The following is a 23,352-nucleotide window of genomic DNA, read 5'->3' on the forward strand; positions in this document are numbered from 1 at the left end:
CGGTTAACACATGCAAAGGTCTGGCTTGTTGACAGGATCATTTCAGCAAAGTTTTCCCTGACACGAGATACTTCATTCAGAAGGTCTATGCTTTTTCTCCTTTTAAGGTTTCTTAGATGAGAAAAATGACATGAACAAACTCCAAACTCCATTTATCTATGTTGCTTTGAATGGAAAAGCTGAATGTGAAAGGAGGCCAGAAGAACCAAGGGCACAAACCAGTAGGTCCCAGAAAAAAAGGATCAACTTGGAAACACTTCAATGGAAACCTAAAATTATAGTTCAGTGGGTTGAAAATACTACTCTCAACTCTCACTGACACAAATACAATGTTCAAGCAATCTTATAATCTATGTACTTTATGCTAATTTACTTGGTAGAAGTATGCCAGGTTAATGGTTTACAAAGTTGTGGTGCTTCTGAAATAGCGGCAAATTATAGGTAAATTATCAAAGAAAACAAGTATGATTTCACTAGTTATTTTCAGAGGTTTTCTTCCATAATTAAAGAGGAAGGATTCTGCAATTTCTTCCATTTAAAATTCTCCTGCTCTCTCAGTATATATATATATATATAAACATATATATACACATATATACATTTATATATACATATATATATAAATAAATATATGTGTGTATGTATATATATATATATGTGCTCTGGCTATTCTATTATCCATTTCTGCTTGGGGTAGTATACTGGAATATTGGTAAGACAATTATAGCTCATTGTACAGTTTCACTGGACTGTTTATCGAGATTGAATTTCTCTGTTCTTTGGGAAGCTGTTGGGCAAGATTTCTAATGCTATGTGTATTGGCTTTTAGGAAAGTTGGGGGGATGGAAGACGACATAAAATTTAGCCATTCTTCTTCCTCTAATGTTAAAAATGTGTTCTACAGGTTGTAGCTGACAGGGGACTTCAGCAGGAAAACATTTAACTTAGTAACCTAATATGGGTATACTCAGCTGAGGCAGGAACTTGCATGTCAAGTTTCTTAGCTTCAGGATTGGGAAAGATCTTGCTGCCCTTCTTGTCTATGACATACGGTACAAGGGTTGGCTCTGCTTTGGTCCACCTGCCAGCCGAGTTTAAAGTTTCCGAGGCTCGGAGGAACACAATGACTTGGATGAGACAGCCTAAAAGGAAAGGACACTGCTGCGGCAACCAGGAAGCCCTTGAACCCCAGCTAAGCTAACCGTGTCTTTTTCTTCTTTCTTTCTTTTTTTTTTTTTTTTTCAATGCGTCTATACCGCATACACACAGGACGAACCCACTTATTTCATTGATCAGAGATTTTTTTTTCTTGACCGTCCAAGATAGTCTGATCCTTGGCGACATATGGCTGGAAAATGAAACGACCCGGGAGTGTGGCCACATCGTTATTCAGTGTGGTGTAATACCAGATGGGCACCGTGAACGGCGCGGGGATGTGAATGGACAGTTTGAAATGGGAATTTCCCCCCATCGAGCAGGTTCCATTTCTCTCTTGGGTCTCTCGGTATAACGTATTAGCTTTTGCCCTTCTTCTCTGCAGTATCAATTAACTCAACTTGGCGGTGGAGTGGCCAGCGAGGAAGGAATGAAGTGATCTGGTTAATCTTGCTGGCTGCGGAGCGGCGGAGCCTGAAACTGCAGCCGGGTGCAGATCTGCCGACTGCGCCCGGGGCATGGAGCGCACCGGCGACCTCGGGGACCCAGGCACTGCCCGGGGAACCCAGTGCTGAGCTACGGAGCCCGCCAGGCCGCCGCCGCCTCGCCTCCTCGCGCCCTCTGCCTTTACTGTCAGTGTCGCCCCTCGCAAAGAGTCATGGAAGACGGCCCGCTGCCAGACCTCAGAGACATCGAGCTGAAGCTGGGGCGCAAAGTGCCCGAGAGCCTAGCGCGCTCGCTGCGCGGGGAGGAGCCGGCGCCCGGGGAAGGGGCTGCGGACCCCAGCGGGGTTGGTGGGAGCTGCAGCAGCAGCAGTAGCTGCAGCAGCTTCGCGCCCTCCGTGTCCTCCTCGTCTTCATCCTCCCCTGCCTCTGGCTCTCCAAGACGTAGCCACCCCAGCGCCCTGGAGAGGTTAGAGACCAAACTGCACATCCTCAGGCAGGAGATGGTGAGTGTGATGCGGCGACCTGGGGACCTCGGGGCCTGGGACCGGAGAGGGCAGCGCAGGAGTAGGGGAGAAGATGGGAGGAGGTGAGCGGGAGCGCGCCTCTGGACTCGGCTACAGCTAAGCGTGAACCCTAAGGACTTTGCTCGGCCACGGGGTGCCCTGGAAGCTCTTTTGGCTGTACTCTACTTTCTGATAGTGCTACTCCCCGCGCACGACTCTGCAGCTGCCAGCCGCAGGTTCTCCCGCACTAGCCTGCTGAAGGCCCGCATTTACTGCGCGGATCTGGGCCTGTCGTAAGCGGTTTACGTTTTGCTTTGGTTCAGAGAGAGGGTGGTTTAGTCCAACGTACTTAGCGCAGAAATGCCTCCCAGCTGGCCGGGAGGTGGCGTGGCGGGGTCCTTGCAGCCTGCCTCGGTAGTTTGCTCTCCTCCACCCTCCCCTTGAGGCAGCAGCTGCAGCTGTCCCAAGGCCACTGTTGAGTAGATTCGCCACAGCTGGTTCTGAAAACAATGGCTCCTCGCCCTTGATGTGCCTGTGAATGGCTTGTTTCACTGTTTTGATCCTGGAGAGCAGGTGACCCCGAGCACAGGGATTTGCTAATGACTGCCTCCTACCCTTTCCTATAGTCCTCAATCAGCACTTGTTTTCTCTACCATTTCTGTGAACCTCGGATTAGGACAATGGGTCAAGTAAGTCTAAGACTCGTTATTCCGGATGTCCTTAGACTAAGGCGTTCATTCATTTGCCTTGAGCTCTTGGGCGAGTCTTGGCCTCTACAGATCTCAGTTTGTGATCTTTACAATGATGAGCTGATTGGAGGAAATTATCTCTTTCTAAGCCTTTTGAAACAAATGGCCACAAACCAATAGCATTTTCTACCAACTTGAAGGGGAGGAAAATTTCAACAGCAGTCCTCAGTCTTGTGTGTGTGTGGGGGGGGGGGGGGGGACGAGGCGGGAGTGTGGCTATGGGGGGGGGGAACCTGAAAAGGGCTTCTGACAAAAGGAGTCTGTGGGAGGTTCACATCTAAGTTTCCTTCCATTCTTATTTTCTGTGATAGGGACCCCAGTGATAAATTCTAAGCAAAACGACAGTCTTCAGAGATCATGACCTATTAAAACACTATAGAGTATCACTCTAAAGACCCTCGATAGATCTCTAAACCTAATCTACTTGAAGACTTCATGTCTTCAGTACTTGCTTACCACTTGAAAATGTTCCAGATATTGAAATATATCTTTATTTCTACATATAACAGAATATGTATATATGGATATATATACTTTGTGCATTACAAATTATTTTATTACTATTCATATTTCACTGCCTAAATGTACATATACAAGTCATACATATTAATCACTTCAAATATTTATTACATAGTTACCATGTCTAAGTAAGCATTGAGCTCAGAAAGATGCAATAAAAAATAAAGGAGGTGAGATTTCTTAGACTCTAAGCATCTCAAACATCTACCAAGTGCAGAGTCATTACTGGTCTAGGCAGTGGTTCTCAACCTGTGGGTCTAGACCCCATCGGAGGTCACATATCAGACAGATTGCATTAAAACTAATAAAGTTTCAGTTATTAAATAGCAATGAAATAATTTTATGGTTTAGGGTCACCATAACATGAGGTTGGATGCATTAGAAAGGTTGAGAACCACGGGCCTGAGAGGATGTAAAGATGCTAGCTCCGGAGTCTGATGACCTGTTTGAAACCCAGTCTTCATATGGAGAGTCAGCTCCCACAAGTTGCTCTCTGACCTCTACACAAGCACCATGGTGACACATGCACATGTATGTAGGCCACACAAACTAAATACGTGAATGTAAAAACAAACAAACAAAAAGAACCTTTTCAATCAATAAGATTGTCCATTAAGGGCTTTCAAATCTCTTATGCTTATTTGACTTTTATTTGTAGTATTGAATTCTGTAGGATAAAGAAAATTGGTCATTTTCAACTAAGAATATCTACCAGATATCTATTTTCCTAATGAAAATTTCCAAGTTGATAAAAAAAAAACTTTTCAGTGATATCTTGCTATTTATGATGATCATGCTACATCAGTTTTTTTAAAAAGTATTTTTATTTTACCCAGTATGAATGGTTTCTCTGAATGAGTGTTTGTATACTGCATTTATACCTGGTGTCCTCAAAGGCCAGAAAAAAATGTTGTATACACCAGAACTGGAATTACAGACAGTTGTAAGCTACCATATGGGTGCTAGAACTGAACATGGGTCCTTTGAATGAGCTCATAACTACCTAACCATCTCTCCAGCACTCTGGTATTAATTTTTGAAAAGACAAATGGACAGTAACAACAAACTAATGAATCTTCATTGGATTTTCTCTGTGTGATCTCAATGTCTGTAGACTAAGAAAAATGTATGTCAAGATTGATGCTTTGGGATAAACTCTGTTCTAATAAGAGTCTCCATTGAGACTAAACCTTTTAGACACTGGCTTCATTTAGAAGGCAGAGGTGTGTTCTTCTTAGCTTTGCACAGGCAGACGCACCTGGGCGCATGTGTAGGTTGACAACATGTGCCTTCCTCCATCAGTCTTCATCTTATATATTGAGGCATCGATTATCCATTTGTCTAGTCTAGCTAGCCAGCTTGTTCACTGGATTACAGGAATGCACTTGGTGTTTGTGTGGATGCTAGGGATCATAACGCGATCCTTCATGCTTGGGAGGCAAGCACATTTCCCACTGAACATCCCTTCAGTCCCCAACCATCTCCTTTTATGCTTCCATGGATAACATCTTTTATCCCTGTCTGTAAATGTTGTAGTCATTGCTCTTAGAAGCTAGAAGGTGGTTTGTAAGGCAGAAAAGTGGGTAAAGACATTAAAGTGAGGTAAGAAGCCGTTTCAAGCCAAACACTTTAATGTTGAAACCCTTCTTAGTGTCATGTTAGCTGTACATGTGAAAAGTAGGTGACTATCCCAACAGTTGTAAGGAAAATATTGATAAAGGCATTTGCAAGCATAATTTGATACAAAAGGAAAAATCTAACTAATTTTAGGATTTTTGGGGGAAGGAACAAATTTTTCAATGGAAATTGTTCTTATTTTGAATTTAGCAATTAGGAAATTTGACGATACAAGAGAGAAATGTAGAGTTACATGTGACATTTATTATGAAACTGGAGGTATGTATTGGGCCTCTGATACAAAATTTACCCAAGAAGCCTGTGAGGGGTGCCAGCACTTCAGAGGCAGAAGTAGGCAGACTTCTGTGAGTTCCAGGACAGCCACGCCTACCCAGTGCGACCTTGTCATAAAAAAACAAAAACACAACACAACAAAATATACAAATGATAAAACAAAATTTGTCCAATAGTATTTGTTCATTACTTCTCAGCTCATTGTAATATGTATCATATCATTTGCACCTCAGATTAGACTACAAGAAAGGAGGTATTCATACTTGAAAAGGAACCTTTTGTCTTGGTGTAGAGATGGGTTGAGAAAGCAGGCTAAGGCCACACAGTTAATTAGTGAACAAAATTAACATTTGAACTTATGGGACCTGATTTTATGTACTGTCGGCCGCCTTACCCGTCCAGTTAGAAGTAAGGAGGCAAACACCAAGCCCTTCTCCATGCAGTTTAATCAGGAACCCTCATATTTACTTCTTTTACTAGCTAGCTTCTTTTATATTCTTCTATATCTCCTTCTTACATCTTACTTATTACTACTTACATCTTATTAGTTACATACTTATTCCTAATTCTGTATCTTACATCTATCCTTACATCTTCTATATCTACATCTTCTCTCCTATCCCATTACCAGCCCCAATTCTAAATACTTACTCCTAAATCTTACATAACCCATCACCAGCCCTAATTCTACATACTTACTCACTACTTCTTATATTCTCTCCTAGTCTATTACATCTTACTTACTCTCCCCTACATACTTACTATTCTCCAACTCCAGCCCCCATTCTAAACACTTACTCCTAAATCTTACATAACCCATCACCAGCCCTAAATCTACATACTTACTACTTCTTATATTCTCTCTATCTTACTTACTATCTATACATACTTACTCCCTATCCTTATATTCTCTCTCCAGCCCCCAGTCCTTGTGGGTTACTTTCCTTGGTCCCAATCAGCATTAGCTATGTGGCAAAACATAATAGGCTATGAGAAATCATACCAGCTTGCATCACAAACTAGAGGCACACAGCTTTTCCAGCTAAGGCTTGTTTATCTCAATGCTCTCTGCTCTGGCCGGAGACCAGGTGTTCAATATATATGTATAGGGTGGCAGCTGCGGCTCCCCACAATGTACTAAGCATTTTCCCCCCACACTGATCTATATTTCAGAAATTTCTTTTAAAAATGTAGTTTAGCTCTTGTAAATCTGTAATATCTTAGTACCTCATAAAATGATAAGAAACTCACAGAACAAGCCCTTGGGATGTGTGGCAGGGGTTGTTGTGAATGCGGATTCATTTATTAGTCAGTAATCATGCGTGCTCGTGTGTGTGTGTGTGTGTGTGTGTGTGTGTGTGTATGTGTGTGTCATTCCTTGATTTTAGGGAATAAGAACAAAATGTCTTCCTTAAAAAAAGTCAACATCAGGGTTCTTGTAATGGCTTTGTGTGTAAAGACACTTGCTGCCAAGCCTGGCAACCTGAATTCATTTGGAACCTACATATGAAAAGTAGGTGACAATATTTAACAGTTGTCCTCTGGTCTGTACACACACACACACACACACACACACACACACACCATGGTACATGCCATTGCCCTCATACACATCATATACACATACAACAATAAGTATTATTTTTTGAGAGACTTTCTTTGTTTGCAGCTTTCTTCTCACATTATGTACAAAGATTCATTTTAAACAATCTTCTTAAGATGAGGACTTCATTAATTATTCTATATGATTATATTTTATGACCTCGTAAGTTATTTCAAAAGGTTGTTGTACTATTTCCAAATGTCTGGAGCATACTTCAAGCTTGAAAATGAAAACCATTCTCATATATTTACTCTGTGGCAAATTTGACATGAAGAAAATAATAGAGGCAATAGAGCAGGCCATAGGAGATTGAAGTTATACGGCGTCTAATGCACAGTCCTGTTGTCACCTTCCTCTACCAGCATTAGTTAGAAGAGCTGTGTCTGCTGTGGAGGAGGAGAGGCACTGACTGTGGGAGTGATCATGTGGATCCCAGTCAGGGCTCTCTCAGGTACAAACCCTTTATAGTCTTCAGGTAGGCTGGAGCCATTGTGAAAGCTGACATGAAAACCCTGGGTCCTGATTTCCAGATTTGGAGCCATAGTTTGCAGATTTCAACATCTGTGAGCATAGAACTCTGAAGTTAGTGTCTCAGACTTTCTTACTACAACATATCACACACTGCAGCTGGTTGTCAACTTTTGTCTTTAATGACGTTTTCAGAGCAATGCCTTGGACTAGACACAAATGCACACATGGGAGACAAAGTGGGTTCAAGAGGTGGCTCAGCAGTTAAGAGCACTTACTGTTTCTGCAGAGAGTCCTGGTTCAGTTCCCTGTCCAGTTCCACAGACATACATGCAGACAAAACACTCAGATGCGTAAAATAAGTGAATCTAATTTTTTGTAAGAAAAAAATCATAAATGATACTAGAACACAAATTAAAATATTTGAAAAAAATCTTGAAAATAAATTTCTGCTTGACTTTTATGGATACTTTTCTTAATGAGTTTTTCTTAATATGCCCCCTCCCTATTTTAAATGGCTTTGTTGTTTTTGTAATTAAAAAAAATAAAAACCTTAAAATTCCCTTAGAAGCAAGTTTTAATTTTCTTAGCTTCACACTTGGCTTTGGGTCCACAAGTGTAGGCAAGGAGATTTTTATTACTTGGTGGAAGCTGGGAAGTGGGGGCATTTTCCTTAATGAGTTCTCAAGATGGTTGAAAAGATAAAATAGGAAGATAATTTGGCCAGAGAATGGTTACAAGCCAGCATGTCAGTGGGCGCCAGATGCTACATTTGAGACAGGGGAGGCTGGATGTGGATATGACTCAGGAGGATAAGCCCTCCTGACTCATGAGGTGACCCTGGCAATCTTGTAAATTAAGGGTTTAACTTAGGGATAAAGACATGCAAGGCAGCTAGTTCCCAGCAGTAGCTGCTTCTGTCTTTTGTCCCTTTGTTTAATGTTAGTATTCTTAATGTAATAAGTAAATCTTTCTTTTTTTTTTAAATTGGATATTTTATTTGTTTATATTTCAAATGGTATTCTCTTTCCGTTTTTCCCTCTGCAAACCCCTCCCCCACCCCCCTCCCCCTGCTTCTATGAGGGTCCTCCCCCACCCACCCACCGACTCCCTCCCTCACCACCTTAGCATTCCTCTACACTGGGGCATCAAGCCTTCACAGGACCAAGGGCCTCCCTTCCCACTGATGCCAGATAAGGCCCCTTCAGCTCTTTCAGTTCTTCCCCTAACTCCTCCATTGGGGTCCGTGTGCTCAGTCTAGTGGTTGGCTGTGAGCATCTGCATCCGTATTGGTCAGGATCTGGCAGAGCCTCTCAGGAGACAGTTGTATCAGGCTCCTGTCAGCAAGCACTTCTTGGCACCAGCAATAGTGTCTGGCTTTGGTGTCTGCATGTGGGATGGATCCCCAGGTGAGGCAGTCTCTGGATGACCTTTCCTTCAGTCTCTGCTCATAATAAGTAAATCTTATGAGACATACTTTCGAAATGATTGGCTCTTGCATTGACAGCAGCCCTAATGTCACTTTGCTATACGCTCATAGAAGGTAAACATATAACTTGAAAACCATCACACTTCCACAAACTAATGCCTCAGCATCCATGTATGAGAGAGACTGAGGAAAACTCAGGATTCAATTTCCTACTGTGTAAGTCCTGGGACTTAACTCAGATTATCAAACCTGCTAAGCAATGTTGTTGGCTCAGTAGCCTAACTTCCTTCCTTCCTTCCTTCCTCCTTCCTTTTTTCCTTCCTTCCTTCCTTCTTCCCTCCTAACTTCCTTCTTTCCATCCTTCTTTCCTTTTTTGAAACAAGGTCTCACTGCACAACTTTGACTGGCCTCAAACTCACAGGTACTCTTCAAGTGCTCAAGTTAAAGAAATGCACCACCACACCCACCCTAAGAACATTTTCTGGAAGAAAAGTATTTCCTTCCATGCAGATTGCATAACAGAAGCATGCTGCATTGTTTAAAAAAAGGCTACAAGTTGTGTGGGAATTTTAAACTTGGAATGTTCATCTTGTGCAGACATAAAAATATATTCCTATCCTCTATTGACATGAGACACATTGAAAAGATATTTTCCTGCATTGAGATTTTAGTTTTTAAGGCACAGCTATGGAATTAAGGTTCATGAAAAAGTCTTTGGAACCCTTGACCATCTGTTAGTACGAGATGGAATCATTGGGTCTCCTGGACCCCCTGAAACTGAAGTTACCAAATCTTGTAAGCCACCCTGTAGGTTATGGGAAGGAAAACTCTACAAGAACAATAAATACTCTTAACAGCTGAGCTGTCTCTCATCCCCTTGTTTTTTCTTTCAATGCCACACCTTTGCATTCAAATGGTAGCCCTCTGCTTTGCCAGGGCCTTGAGAGACTTTGAAATGGGCTTTTAAGCTCAGGCAGGGTCTGGGAAGGTTGCACAATGAGTAAAGTGTTTTCTGAATTCCTATGGACCTGAATTTAAGGCCTCAGCAGGAAAGCCTGTAACTCCAGCATGGGGTAGGGAAGAGAGAGGAGGATCCCTAGAGCTTGCTGGTCCCCATAGCCCCATAGTCTAGCTGGGTTGGTGAGCTCCAAGTTCTGTGCAGAGCCCTGTCCCCCAAGTAAGGTGAAGACCTATAGAAAAAAATTACTCAACATTGTTCTCTCTCCTACACACCCACACACTTACACAAACACCCACCCACCCACTCCCCCTCACACACATCACAGAGAGAGAGAGAGAGAGAGAGAGAGAGAGAGAGAGAGAGAGAGAGAGAGAGAGAGAAATGGGGGAGGGGAGGGAGAGGGCAGAGTGGGAGGAGAGAAGGAGGAGGGGGAGGGGGAGAGAGATTCACCAAACTGCCTCCAGAGAGCTGGAGGGTTAAAGGTATGTGCCATCATGCCCAGATATATTCATAACTCTTAGAAGCTCATGATGCAGGTATTTTTCTAGATTCAACCAATAAGTAGTCTTCTATGAGTCTTTTATTTATGTTAACCATCTATCTACCTATCACCTGGCATACAAATTTGTTGCTTCAAAGCATATCTAGGGTGTTGTGATTATGTTTTGGCATTAGAGACTAATAGCAATAAACTTTTAGGCTTGTTTGCAAAGAGAAGACAGTGCCAATTGCTGCATTGTACTCTGGAAGAACTGTTCACTGATGCTTTGCTGTGGGTAGGATGTGCATAAAGTACCTTGATAAGCTTGATGCTATGGTTTTAAAGAAATAAAAGGCCATTCTGGCCTTGCCAGTGCTGCAGAAGTGTATCCAAAAGAAATCACCATAGATTTGTGTAAAAGTCTACTTATTCTGTACATTTATCACTGTGTGTCATTACTATAATGGCAATAGAACTGAGAAATAGCATAGTCTGTAAAGTGCTTGCCTCATGATCATGACCTGAGTTCAATCCCAAGAACCCATCTAAAAATGCCTGGCATATGGTGCATGAGTGAAGTCTCAGACTTGGGAAGAAAGAACCAGGGGGCTCCCTGGGGCTCCTTGACTAGCCAATCTAGCTTACTGGCTTACCATTTCCAGGACAAGGAGAAGTGTCATGTTAAAGGAAGCATGTGGCATTCTCAAGGATGACACCAGAGGTTGTCCTCTGACCACCATTCTCATGCACATACTAATGCACCTACCTACACACAAACACATACATCATATATACCCTGACCAAATTTTGAGCCTTAATTAATAATATAGTATTGTTGATATTATTAATATTAATGTTATTAATATGGTCCAGTTACTTATTTACTAGAGAAAATAACTAATACATGTTATATTATTCAGGGTTTCTAGAGGAACAGAACCAGTAGAATAAATATACACTATACTAGTTTGCTTTCACTTACTGTAAAAAGATATAATGATCAAAGATAACTTAGTGAGGAAAAAGAGTTGTTGCTTCTGATAGCTTATAGTCAGTCCATCATGAAAAGAATTCCTCAAGGCAGGAGCTGAAGCAGAGGCCATGGAGAAACGTTGCTTATTGGTTTGCACTCCATGACTTGCTTAGCTCTCTTTTTTATATAACTCAGAACCACCTACCCAGGGCTGGAACTACCCACAGTGAGCTGGGCCCTTACACGTCAATCCTTAATCAAGAAAGTGCCCCTGGGCTTATAGGCCTTTCTGATGGTAGCAACTACTAAGTTGAAACCTCTTCTTCCTAGATGACTACAGCTTGTGTCATATTGACAACAGACAAACAAAATTAGCAAATTGAGTCCTGGTCAACCTGACAAACACATCAGCATTGATTCTCAATGTCTTTTTTTCTTGTTTATCTTCAAGATATGATATTAACATCACAGTATAAACAAACCATAGTATAACTTTAAAAGTCCCACAAACTTAAAAAGAATTTACACACTTTAAAAGTTCTGTTTCTTTAAAATGTCCAAAGTCTCTCAATTGTAATCTCCTATACTACTATTACTACTACTACTACTACTACTACTACTACTACTACCAGTAGTAGTACTACTAAATTAAATACTTTCTTTCTCCAAGAAACAGTCACAAACAAGTGAAAGCAAAGCCAAAATCCAAAAGTATATATAAAACTAGGCCATATCTGGCCCATGCAAAGAAGGCAACGATGGAGTTGATTAATGCTCCGAGGTGGCGGCAAAGCATTCCACTCAGCAGTTCAGGGTAGCCTGAATACTGCCAGCAAGAGTAGTTGAGAAAAAAACATTTGGGCTCTCAGAAAACAATTTAAAGGCTTTTAGAGAGAAAAATTATCCTGTCAAGACCAGAGGATTAGAAATAATTAAGAGTACAGGAACTCTTCCTTTTAGGATTGTACATGACTCATGGGCTACAATCAGAACTTACACTTGAGTCCTCTGCCTCTCCAATGTGACTATAAATTGCATCACAGAGATAATGCACACAGGGCCCTCAGTATAACTTGGTGTTGTCATTTAGATCTGTGGTGTTAGCCACACTGTAAAACTTAATGAGTTATAGGTAGATAAAGATTGAACTGACAGAAATCTTTCTATAGTGAAATACTGTTATTGTTTAAAAGATATTCATGAGCCTCTGGTAAAAGGTTTCCGTGGCGTGAAAGTCTGACAAAATTATGCAGATGTCTCATCATCTGCCACGCCTGATGTGGCAGCATTAGATCCTATATTCCAGTGTGGTTAGTGGCTCACTCTTTTTTCTCCTAAGATATAGTTGGTTCTAAGACATAGCTGTAACTAATCGATTTGATGCCTGTGTCTCCCAATGGCCTAGCCATTTCCTTAGAGCTAACTGTGAACCAAAGTATACCTCAGTCTAGTTCCAGCTTTCATGTTTGGAGTGTGCCAGCAGCACTTTTCCAGAGTAGAACAAAGAATGCAGACCCAGCAGCCAAACCCAGGCATTTAGAAGCAGACCCTTGATCAGTGAGTGCAACATCCTCTTGCTGTCTATGATTGTGGCAATAGATGTAAAAAAGAAATAAGAAAACTATTTTCTATCTCCTTTGAAAGAGCGTTGGAGAATTTGTTCCTGGTTGTAGGTCCCAGTGTGCCTTTGGATACTGCCTATCTTAGTAACCATGGGGCTAGGAATGTCGACAGAGCACAGCCCAAAAGGGAGTGTTCTTCCTTGCCCCTGCACAGAGAGCACTCACATCTACTTCTGCCACTCTCTCCTGCTCTATAATGAGATTTTGAGATTTGAGGGTAAACAATTTAACAGAGGCACAAAAAAGGTTAGAATTCATGTCCTTTAGTACACATAGGAAAAGAAAGAAGCCTGGTGCAATTTGAATGTTCTCTCTGGGATCATAATATTGGTAGGAGTTTTGATGAATCAATTTATTTGTGTATGTGTGTATTCATTTGAAACTATATTAATTAAAAAGATTTTTAAATGGCTATCCCATAATCTAGTGTTGCAACTAAGCCAGTAACTGTATATTTCTGTCTGGATATTTTTGTCTGTACACAGCTGTGTGAATACTGCTTTCCCCAAAGGCATCAGGCTTTGCCTTCTGAGAAGTACCACTACATGGAATTTTCCTGCCTATAATCAGTCTTTTTAACTCAAATCCTCTACAGGAAAAATTCTAAATATGTGGCAGACATTTAAAACCCATTTCATTTGTTTTGAAATATTTTAGACTTTTATTAAAGGTTAAAAAAAAAAAAACAGGGCCCAAATCAATGTATTATGCTTACCCAGGGCCCTCTAAACCAACTCACTCTCTTCATTCTCCCTCTTTCTATAACACACACACACACACACACACACACACACACACACACACCACACAAATGATTCTTAAATCTCTACAGACAGCACATATGATATTGCGATGCTGCTGTGCCTCTCAAGAACTTAATGAGCACTTCTCCAAGTCAGACATTCTGCATGGGCAGTGTCTTTTTTCCTCTCCTGTGTATATTGTTGCACAATAATGAAGTAATTACTAACATATCTCACTTTTCCCCATGGAAATCAGATTTGTCCTTTAGAAGTTTTAGTGACAGAACGCTAAGCCTGCAGAGACCAGAGATCAATCAGCTCTTCTACCATGGGAGTCAAATATCAGAGGTCCTGCATATCAGATATTTACATTATGATTCACGACAGTAGCAAAATAACGTCTCTTTTGAGATGCATGTATCTCAAAAGAACCATTTCCAGAGTTCTCAAAGTATTTTTCCCTGTGTCTCCTTCATCATCCTTTAGGTTATACAATCACAATTAGACAATAAGTGTAACATTTGTGACATATATCTCAGTACAGTGGTTATAGCATATATCTGGCATATAGTATATGTCTTAGAATTGTGTCTGTAAATGGCCTTTTGCCTGGCACACTAGCTGCTGGTTAAGGAGGCAGTGAAACAACTGTACTATGCTGTCTCCATGCACTACATTTCATGTGGCTTGTAAAATTCAGCATCACTTGGAGAATATTATTAAATATTAATATATTAATATTAAATATAATAATAATATTATTAAATATTACTATATTTAATAATAATAACAATATATATACATGTATATATACATATACATACACATGTATATATGGAGAGAGAGAGAGAGAGAGAGAGAGAGAGAGAGAGAGAACTTGAAAACTCTCCACTTAATTTTCTTTAATTTGGCTACAGTGTTTACCAAAGGCTGTTGTCCTGAAAATTCCAGGCCATCAAATAGAATTTTATCCTTTATAGATCATCTTCATAACTGCATTATTTCATTTTTAAGATTTGCCTTTTGTGTGTGCCTTGTAATAATTGTACTAGTACCAATTATCCCTTATTTGGAAATTTCTAAAACTTAGCTTGGAAATAGCCGTAGTAAACATGTGAGGGAGAGTCTGTATAATTAATCCATTGATGGCCTTTATGTATTTGGGTTTGCCAGTAGAGAAAATGGACAAGAATACATGGAGACTTATTTTAGCAGACACTGGACTTAATAGTTACCCAGATTCAGGTCATATTACTAGGACTCAAACTAGGGGAAAAAGGGTTTAGTAGTGGATCTTCAAATTCCAGACCTCTGCTTCATCCCCCATCCTTCAAGGGTCATCCTTTAGAAACCTAGGAAATCATAAGCCACCACATATCAACCTATACATGTCACAGCAAATGCATACCAAAGGGTAATGGAATATCCCTTCCCCACTGCTGTGCATGGAACAAGATAGAAAGGTTTTCTCAGATATCTGTACGGATTTAGGTACATGTCGTGAGTGCTGGGTATGGTCATCCGATTGCACCATCACCTTCATTGGCACCAGAAATCAAGTGGGCCAAAGGGATTATCAGCTCTGCTGCAACCGTTCCTCTAACCATCTATCGTTAGTTAACTCTCCTAGGAGCAGTATCTAATTCTCACACTGCAGATTTGGAAATGAAGATACAGAGATGGAGGGAATTCACACTGATGAAGACAGGCCAGCTTTCCCACTTCCAAAACTGTTTGTTCCAGGTGTCAGGGCTCGGCCAATATAAATAGAGGAAATTCATTTCCATTTACACTTTAATTCCAAAAGTCCAGCATCACTACTGGGAACGTTCTGGAGTTTCACCACATGAAGCGCTGAGTCATGTTTGTTTGCATTCAGTCTCGAGACAAATGGACTCCATTTGGATTCCACCCAGTTCTTACAGAGGAATGTACTGTTATGATTTTTTTTTTTTTAAAAAAAAAAATCATTGACTTGGTTTTGATGCAGGAAGAAGAAGCAACTTGAAAATCTTATGCTTCTGAATTACTCTTATGTGTAGAGTACTTGGTGCTGCTCAAATGTCTCAAACTCTTCTGAGAGCAAGGAAAGGAATTAAAGTTAGAAAGTCAGTTTGATTCATACTCTTGAAAATTAGTCCAATGGGAATCTATTTGCCTGCTCTGTGCTCTTCTACATGAGTTAATTTTGTCACAGTTAGGTGTCTGTGTGTTTCAGTTAAGTACTATTCGCAAAATCCATAGTTAATATACATATTTCCAAGTTCTCACTTTTTGTTGGACCCAACACAGATGAAAACTCACATGCACACCATTTAACAATGCAAAAATGTTCCCTAGACGGGGCTCTACATCTCTGCCTCAGGAAATATTTCAACAGAAAGCATGAAGTAAACACAGCACACATTTTTAGTTATCAGTAATATTGATTCCTGTGATGAACCCCACACAGGGTACAGATAACACTGGAGACATGGGTTTCAGGTTACTTACAATGAATCAGGTAATAAGGCATGGGTTATTATGAAATAATTTAATTTCTGTGGTATTAAACTTTTTTGTCAAAGCTCCAAGGTAGTTTTAATAAAGTATATGTTTTTATTGTTTTTATAAAGAAAAATATTATTTCACAACTCTTTATCTGATGCTGGGCTCAGAAGCTATACGTTAGTACCTTAATTCCCAACTAGAACCCCATTTTCATTCCTCAGACCCTTCAGAAAGCTCACTTGCTTTTGCCTTTCTCTTCCCTCCCTTCCAACCTTAGCTCCCACAGTACATGCAGTTAATTCTGACTTATTAAACTGAGGGTCAAACAATCAGTTACATTTTGCTTAATGTTGGCTTTGACTTTGTTCCTTTGTGGATCTCTCAGTAGATAATAAGTTCTCTCTTAGATAGAACCATGTCCAATTTACACAGCTTTAGAACTTAAGAGAGTACAGGAATTCAGCATTGGAGGAACAGATTAATATAAGGTAGTTAATTTGTAAGAATGCCCCTTTGAGGAGATATGTGACTGTTTAAATGGCTTCAGCAAATCAGACACAGAGAGAAGTATTGATTAACTGTGAAACCATAATAAGAATGATTGAGACAGATGGATGACTGTGTTCAGAGTTAGTGAAAATGAGATTAATTAAAAAAAGATAGAATAACCCTAAATAAGAGAATGCCAAACAAAGAAGTTTGAGTATGGCTGAATAATCAATAAGGACCAATTACAGTTGCTATTTTGGGGAAGTTAAAGAATGCAGGTAGAGGTGCTTTTGCATGCTTGCTCATTTTCTTGTATTCCTTTTCATCGGAGATAAACAGTTTCCATGTGTCTTATATCTAGTATCTTTAACAGGCATACTTTTGAACCAGCCATAAACAAGAAATCACTGTTGATTACTGAGGAATGAAATGTGGAGTCAAATAAACCGTGGCAGCATATTTTTGGAAAGAGTAGAAACAAGACTATTAAACTTGTATATGATATAAATACTTCAAAAAATATTTATTTCTTCCTATTGACTCTAATCCCACTTTTATAATGGTCTTGTGGTTTCATAATACAAACTTGATAAATTAAAATTGCCTGGGTTACCATATTGAAGTTTTCTAAGGAAAAAAATAAATATTTCAATCATCCTAATGACACAGATACATAATTCTCCACTCCCAGGAGGGAAAAAGTCCAATCAGATCACACTGCATGCTGCATTATTTTATTGAGGTCATTTTTGTTTCGTTTGCAGTTGTTTTCATTGTAGAAGGTACACTTTGCCATTTCTGTGTGTACCTTTGTGGGAGGCCAGTCTTTTGCTTGTTTTTGTTTTTTTTTTAGGTTTTCCCCATGTAACTGTTATAAAAAAGATTTATTTATTTTTATGTGTGCTAAGTGTTTTGCCTGCATGTTTGTCTTGCATACTTCGTGGGCACAGAGGTCAAGAGGGTGTTGGGATGACCTGGAGCTGGAGTTACAGATGGCTGTGAGCCACACTGTGGGTGCTGGGAATTGAACCTGGGTCCTCAGGAAGAGCAGCCAGCCTCTTACGTTATGAGCCATCTCTCTGATCTCTGTATGTGACTGTCTTAAAAATCATTTGTATTACCTGAAAATTTGTCTTTTGTGTGCGCAGCCCTAATAATATTATGTATTTAATTCATTTCTTAGTCTTTAATTTTCATGAATACTTTATATATTCGTGTCATGTTCAAATCATTCCTAGCCCAAAGGATAAATGTCATTGTTTTTATATGATTTCCTAATTTTTCATGGAGGTTCCTCTTGTCAGATTGGAATTTTTTTTTTTTCTGTAAAAGAGTACAGCATGTTGCAATTTGAAGAAAATAGCTACCATTTAGGGATGTTATTAAATGTAGGTAAAAGGACATACATTGTGTATTAGTTATAGTGTATGACACTAAAGCTGTTTAAAGACTACTTGTTTTTGTCTGTACTGCTGTTATTATTGGGATATAGCTGTCAGTATGAAAGCTACTTTAAAACTTAAAAATTTCTCTATGAAATGATAAAGCAAAACCAATAGGAAAAGAACACATCACTTCTCTGCCTCTGCAGTGCGTGGCTGGCAAAACAGAAGGTTCTCTTTCACCATCCGCTCGAGCTGTACTGAAGGGAACTTCACCTCTTTGCAGAACTCAGCATCTCACTGCAGGTCCTGCCTTACCCTGATTCCAGAGCAGTGAACGCTGATAATTGCAAAACTCAGCCCAGGAAGCTGATCCTGCTGTTACTGGAAGAAAAAAAAAGTGGCAGTGAGAATCACAGTCTGATTGCTGAACAGAAGCAATGCAGGCAGGTCGTTAAGAGGCAAGTTCCACATCCAGTTTGTAATCATGATCCAGAACTAGGGGAAAGACACAGACCGCAGAAGCCAGGTGGTTTGAATGATGTCAGAGAAGCCTCGATGCAATACAGATTAGATTTTGAAGCTGGGTCTGCCAAGATTTTAATTGCCATAAATGCATCTCATATTCTCCTGAGTGGTTGTGTGAAAGATGAGCTTTGTTGTTCATTGTCTTTTTGTTCATGTGGTCAAATATACAGGAAGTGTGGAGGTTTTGTTTCAGTTTAGGAAATTCTATAAGGAGGTTTTGTTTAAACGGGTTGTTGTTGTTGTTTTAATTTTGACCTAGCAGGGAGAAAACAAGTCAACATAACAAAAACTTCATTTAAAAAGTTTAGAGCTAAAGAGAAAGCATATTTGACATCATGGCCAAGGATGTGATGAAAAATGCTGCCGAACAAAACCCAGGCATTCATTTTCACTATGTGGGTACCATGTGCTCCCTTGTAATCAACTCTGGAACCACTTCCAAGTAATGGTGGAATTTCCCTTACTCCCCAACAATAATGTAATGTTACGTCTTTCTTTTCTCTTCTTTTCTTTTTTTTGTTTTTGTTTGTTTGTTTGTTTTATTTTTGTTTTGTTTTTGTTTTGTTTTGTTTTGTTTTGTTTTTTGAAACAAGGTTTCTCTGTGTAGCCCTGACTGTCCTGGAACTCACTCTGTAGACTAGGTGGGCCTGGAAATCAGAAATCCGCCTGCCTCTGCCTCCCAAGTGCTGGGATTAAAGTTCTGCGCCACCACTGCCCAGCGTAATGTTACTTCTATGAGCAGAGTTCTACCTGAGGATGTCTCAGCACAGTTGTAGCTAAGTCAGAGTTTTATGCGTTACTCTTTCCTTCTGTGTGCATTCTAAGGAAATGCATGTATAAGTATAAAGTTGCAAATGAAAAATTTCAGGTCACGTTAGGTTAGGCAATCACATGAGCAAGAATCATATACTTGGCCTTGGGAGCTGATGTCTGTACGTGTCCTGATGAATTCATTATATACCATCTGCTCTAATAATTCTTGCCACCAACTGTCATATTCTGCAGTGTAGCAAGTTATTATCTACAGTCTCTGATGTTTGTTTATGAATTTTTCTACCTAGATAAGACTGACATTGTGTCATCAAACACACTAGGAAACTGCAAGTCCCATAATTTTGAAGGACACATAAGAACTGTTTGTAAATTAGGAACCTAGTAAGTCCACCTCGCTTGGATGGTATCTGCTTCACTCCTTTCACCTTTTCTGACATAAATTGAGGAAAGCGAGTCATTCTATTCCCAGCAGCTCTTTAAAATGTGTTGACCCATCTGTTGCCATATGTCAGGCATCTGCTTTTATCATCCTCATCTGTGGTCCTGCAAAAGTAGAGGCGATGAATTATCATTGAATATATGCTAATTTGTAGTGCTAGAGCAGCTATTTGCAAGACATTGAATCTGGCAGCAGCAATTTTCAGAATTAGCAATATTAGAGGCTAAGAATAGAAATCACAAGTAGATTTGTATTCCTAGCCACCTTTTTTGAGTCCGTAATTGTAAAGCCTTTGTCATCCCTCTTTGTATCAGTAAATTGTGAGGAACGAGCCCTACTTGTTATATTTACTTACTTATTATTATTTATTTATTTACCTATTTAGTGAGCCTTCCTTGAATTTCCCTTTAAAACAAGCATAGCATTAGATATAGGATTAGGATAGAATCATGCAGGAATGTTCTATTTCCATGTTGTAGAGTTTTTCTTTTGGGAAGATATTGCCTTTATCCAATATTAAGGTATCATCAGAATATATTGGAGGATTTTAAGCAACCTTGTCAGAGTATCATCAATCCTGAGTTTGTATGTTTTATAAAATACTATATTCTACCTCCACCATTAACTATGGTTTCTTTATCACTATCTACAATTTTTATGCTGACCTGTATGCCATCTTTTCATTGGTGCATTGAAACAGTCACTTGGGAATTTATCAACCAAGTTCAAACACACAAACCTTCAGAGCAGTATAGTGTCACTAGCAAATGTTTAGCTGTAAATGTCATAAATGAAAATTATAGTCCCTCATGTAATATGGATTGGCTATATTTTTGTCTTCTTCCCCTTCTTCCTTCCTCTTTCCTTCCTTCCTCCTTCCTTCCTTCCCTTCCCCCTTTCCTTCTTTTTTTGTTTCCTCTTTCTGTTTTTGTAGGTAGGGCCCCCCATTGTTGCCCTGCTGGCATGGATATCTGTGTATAGCAGGCTGGCCTCAAACTCAGAGATTCACCTGCTTCTGCCTGCCCAGTCCTGGGGTTAAAAGTGTGCTGATTAGACAGCAGATTAGACGCATTTGCTGTACTAAAGCCAACTTTTAAGTAACACTTCGGATCAAATAAACAACCAAATTTTTATCAGAAATAAAAGTCAGTACAGCCACATGTGATGGTGCATGCCTTTAGCTACAGAAGGCCAGCTTCGTCTTCATAGTTTCGGGCCAGCCAGTCTGTAAGTAACTAAATAACTAAATGAGCAAACAAATAAATAATTCTAACTTCCTTGACTATGACAAGCATTTAAAAAAGTTATGCACAGTAATTTTTGTTGTTTACATTCAAGGTGAACAGGATGTTCTGCTTTTATAGTTAAGTGACTTCATAGTCATGCAAATTAATATGCTCATAGGCCACCTTTTAAGGTATTTTTGGGGTAAGAGATTTAAATCTGATTTCCTAACAAATTCCTGGTAGGCCATATTATATTATATTACCCGTAGCTCTTATATATATTAGATCTGTGGGCTAATGGATTCCACATATCTACAATTTAGTAATTTGACCTATTTCAAAATCAAAGGATGCAGCTAAATTCTGTTGCGTACAGGCTGCATACCATATATCATGCAGTTCCACCCCGGTATTGACATTTTGTGAAATAGAGAGTTGATGTAAAGGAAGTCTTAAGTAACCTGTCCAATGGACAGAAATGCAAGAGCAACTTTATGGAAGAATGGGATTTGTTTGTTTTAATAAGATATCAAGCTGTCTGAGGTCCTGTTTTACCCTGCCTACATTTGGAAACTAATTCAGGCTTAGAAATAATTAATAATAATAATAATAATAATAATAATAATAATAATAATAATAATAATAGCAAATCATAGAATCTAAAAGTAAAATAAAAATCATCTATTGCCCATTACAGAGTTTAGATTTCAAGGAAGTGTCTATGTAAACTCCTACACAATGTGGAAACCATGCCCTAGTAAATTTATTGGACTATTTAATACATTAGTAATTTCCACAGTTAAGTAATGCCTGTAAGAATCTCTGTCCTGTCAAGTCCATACAGAAAATAAAACCTCTTATTTTAGTTAATTTCTATGCATAAAGTTAATTGTGATTTCCAAGGCATAAAGCAGTAGAACATTTTAGAGCTTTTACATCTTGATAAAGATCATAACCCTTATCTTTAGTACCATAATATTTTTCTAGTGAGTTGCTTAAGTAGAAAATGTAGTCTCTTAATTACACTTATTACATAGCCATCCCCGTAGGCCCATTCATCCAAAAACTTTGAACCACTCCATGAGCTGTAACAGCTGTGCTCCTTGGAGAAGCCTCACATCACCCTTGACTTTAAATGTCTTTGAGAACATTGAAAACCTTACTGGTAGAACTTGGTGAAGCTTCCCAAGCACTCTGTGCCTCCATGGCCTCTAAAAGAGCACCTGGCTCCCACTTGGCAGGTGGTTTCTCCAGCTGTTGCTAGGGAGCTGTTGGGCAGAGCCTAGCAGACTTGTCTGTAAGCCAACAATGCTACTTTAAGAGGAAATCTTATTTTTACCTTTTGGTCGGAAACTAGCTCTTGCTGTATGTAGTGCCCAGACAGTCCTCTAACTAACCTCGCTAGCCTCAACCTACTAAGCAGCTGGGTGCTATCGGCATGCACAGCTGTGCTCAGCAAATACTCTTAAAACTTAAAACAGAACGTGCATTTGGAAATTAAAATAGGGAACAATGAGTTCTACTGCATTTAAGACATGTGACTATTTCCTTCAAGTCCATTTTTTAAAAGACATAAGCTGGAGAAGTTTAAGAACATGCCCCTCAAAGGATAAACAACCCAAAGCCCAAGGGTAAGAGCCTATTTTCTATGAGAATTGAAGACCAGCTAAACTGAGTCTATGGGGAGGAAATGGAGATCAGAATAAGAATTTGGTGCTCTGGGCCTTTCAGTGTCATCCTCAAAAAGCACTTTTCCCTTTCAAAACTGACTGAGAAAAGGGAAAGCGCCTGTTTGTGCTTCACAAGTGCAAATTAAGCCTCTTTTTATTCCCACCACAATTGCTCCAGAGAGGACCTGTCACTTTGAACTTAGAGGATGAGGTAATTACATGCAGTTTAGAGAACTGCACTTGAGGACCCAGCAACCATTTTGTAGAGACATGATTAAATCAATCGGGCTGGAAATTCTTATAGCTGGTTCTTACTCGACCAATCAGTTTTCCCTGATATCCTTTGCTACTGTTATTGGTGCATTATGGGCTTGAGATGCCCATTCAGCCCTGCACAGTGAAACGTGATTTCCAAGGAAGTTCACTTAGCAGCTTGCAGCCCAGCAGAGTCAAATCCATGATTGAGAAATATGTAGGAAAGTGCTCCGAGTTTCTCTCTGTAATCTGCTGTCCTCACCTTCCCCACTTGCATGGCACACCACCACTATGACACATCACCTCCATTGCACACCACCGCCATGATACACCATTGCCTTATTTTTCCACTTCCCTTTAACCACACTCAACATCCTAGCTCTTCCAGTTGCATTGTCAGCATTAAGCACAAATAGATCTTTTCATCTCTAGGCAAGTGGTTATTTTTCTCATTCCCACTCAAACACATGGCTTCTTTCTCCAACAACAAAGAGTCTACTACTCTCTGCATCTCCTTACATGCTGTGTCTTCTGCT

At 39.8% G+C, this 23,352-nt stretch overlaps 1 protein-coding gene across 1 annotated transcript in view; it reads left to right on the top strand.

The window, feature by feature from the left end:
* Positions 1 to 1,046: 1,046 nt before the first annotated feature.
* Lurap1l (leucine rich adaptor protein 1 like) overlaps positions 1,047 to 23,352 on the top strand; it is a 41,074-nt gene continuing 18,768 nt past the window's right edge. Inside the window, exon 1 of the mRNA XM_031377735.1 lies at positions 1,047 to 2,104. Coding sequence (XP_031233595.1) covers positions 1,814 to 2,104 — 291 coding nt within the window. The 5' untranslated portion in view covers positions 1,047 to 1,813. The remainder of the gene's footprint in view (positions 2,105 to 23,352) is intronic.

This window comes from Mastomys coucha, unplaced genomic scaffold (genome assembly GCF_008632895.1).
Source record: "Mastomys coucha isolate ucsf_1 unplaced genomic scaffold, UCSF_Mcou_1 pScaffold18, whole genome shotgun sequence".
NCBI lineage: Eukaryota > Metazoa > Chordata > Mammalia > Rodentia > Muridae > Mastomys > Mastomys coucha.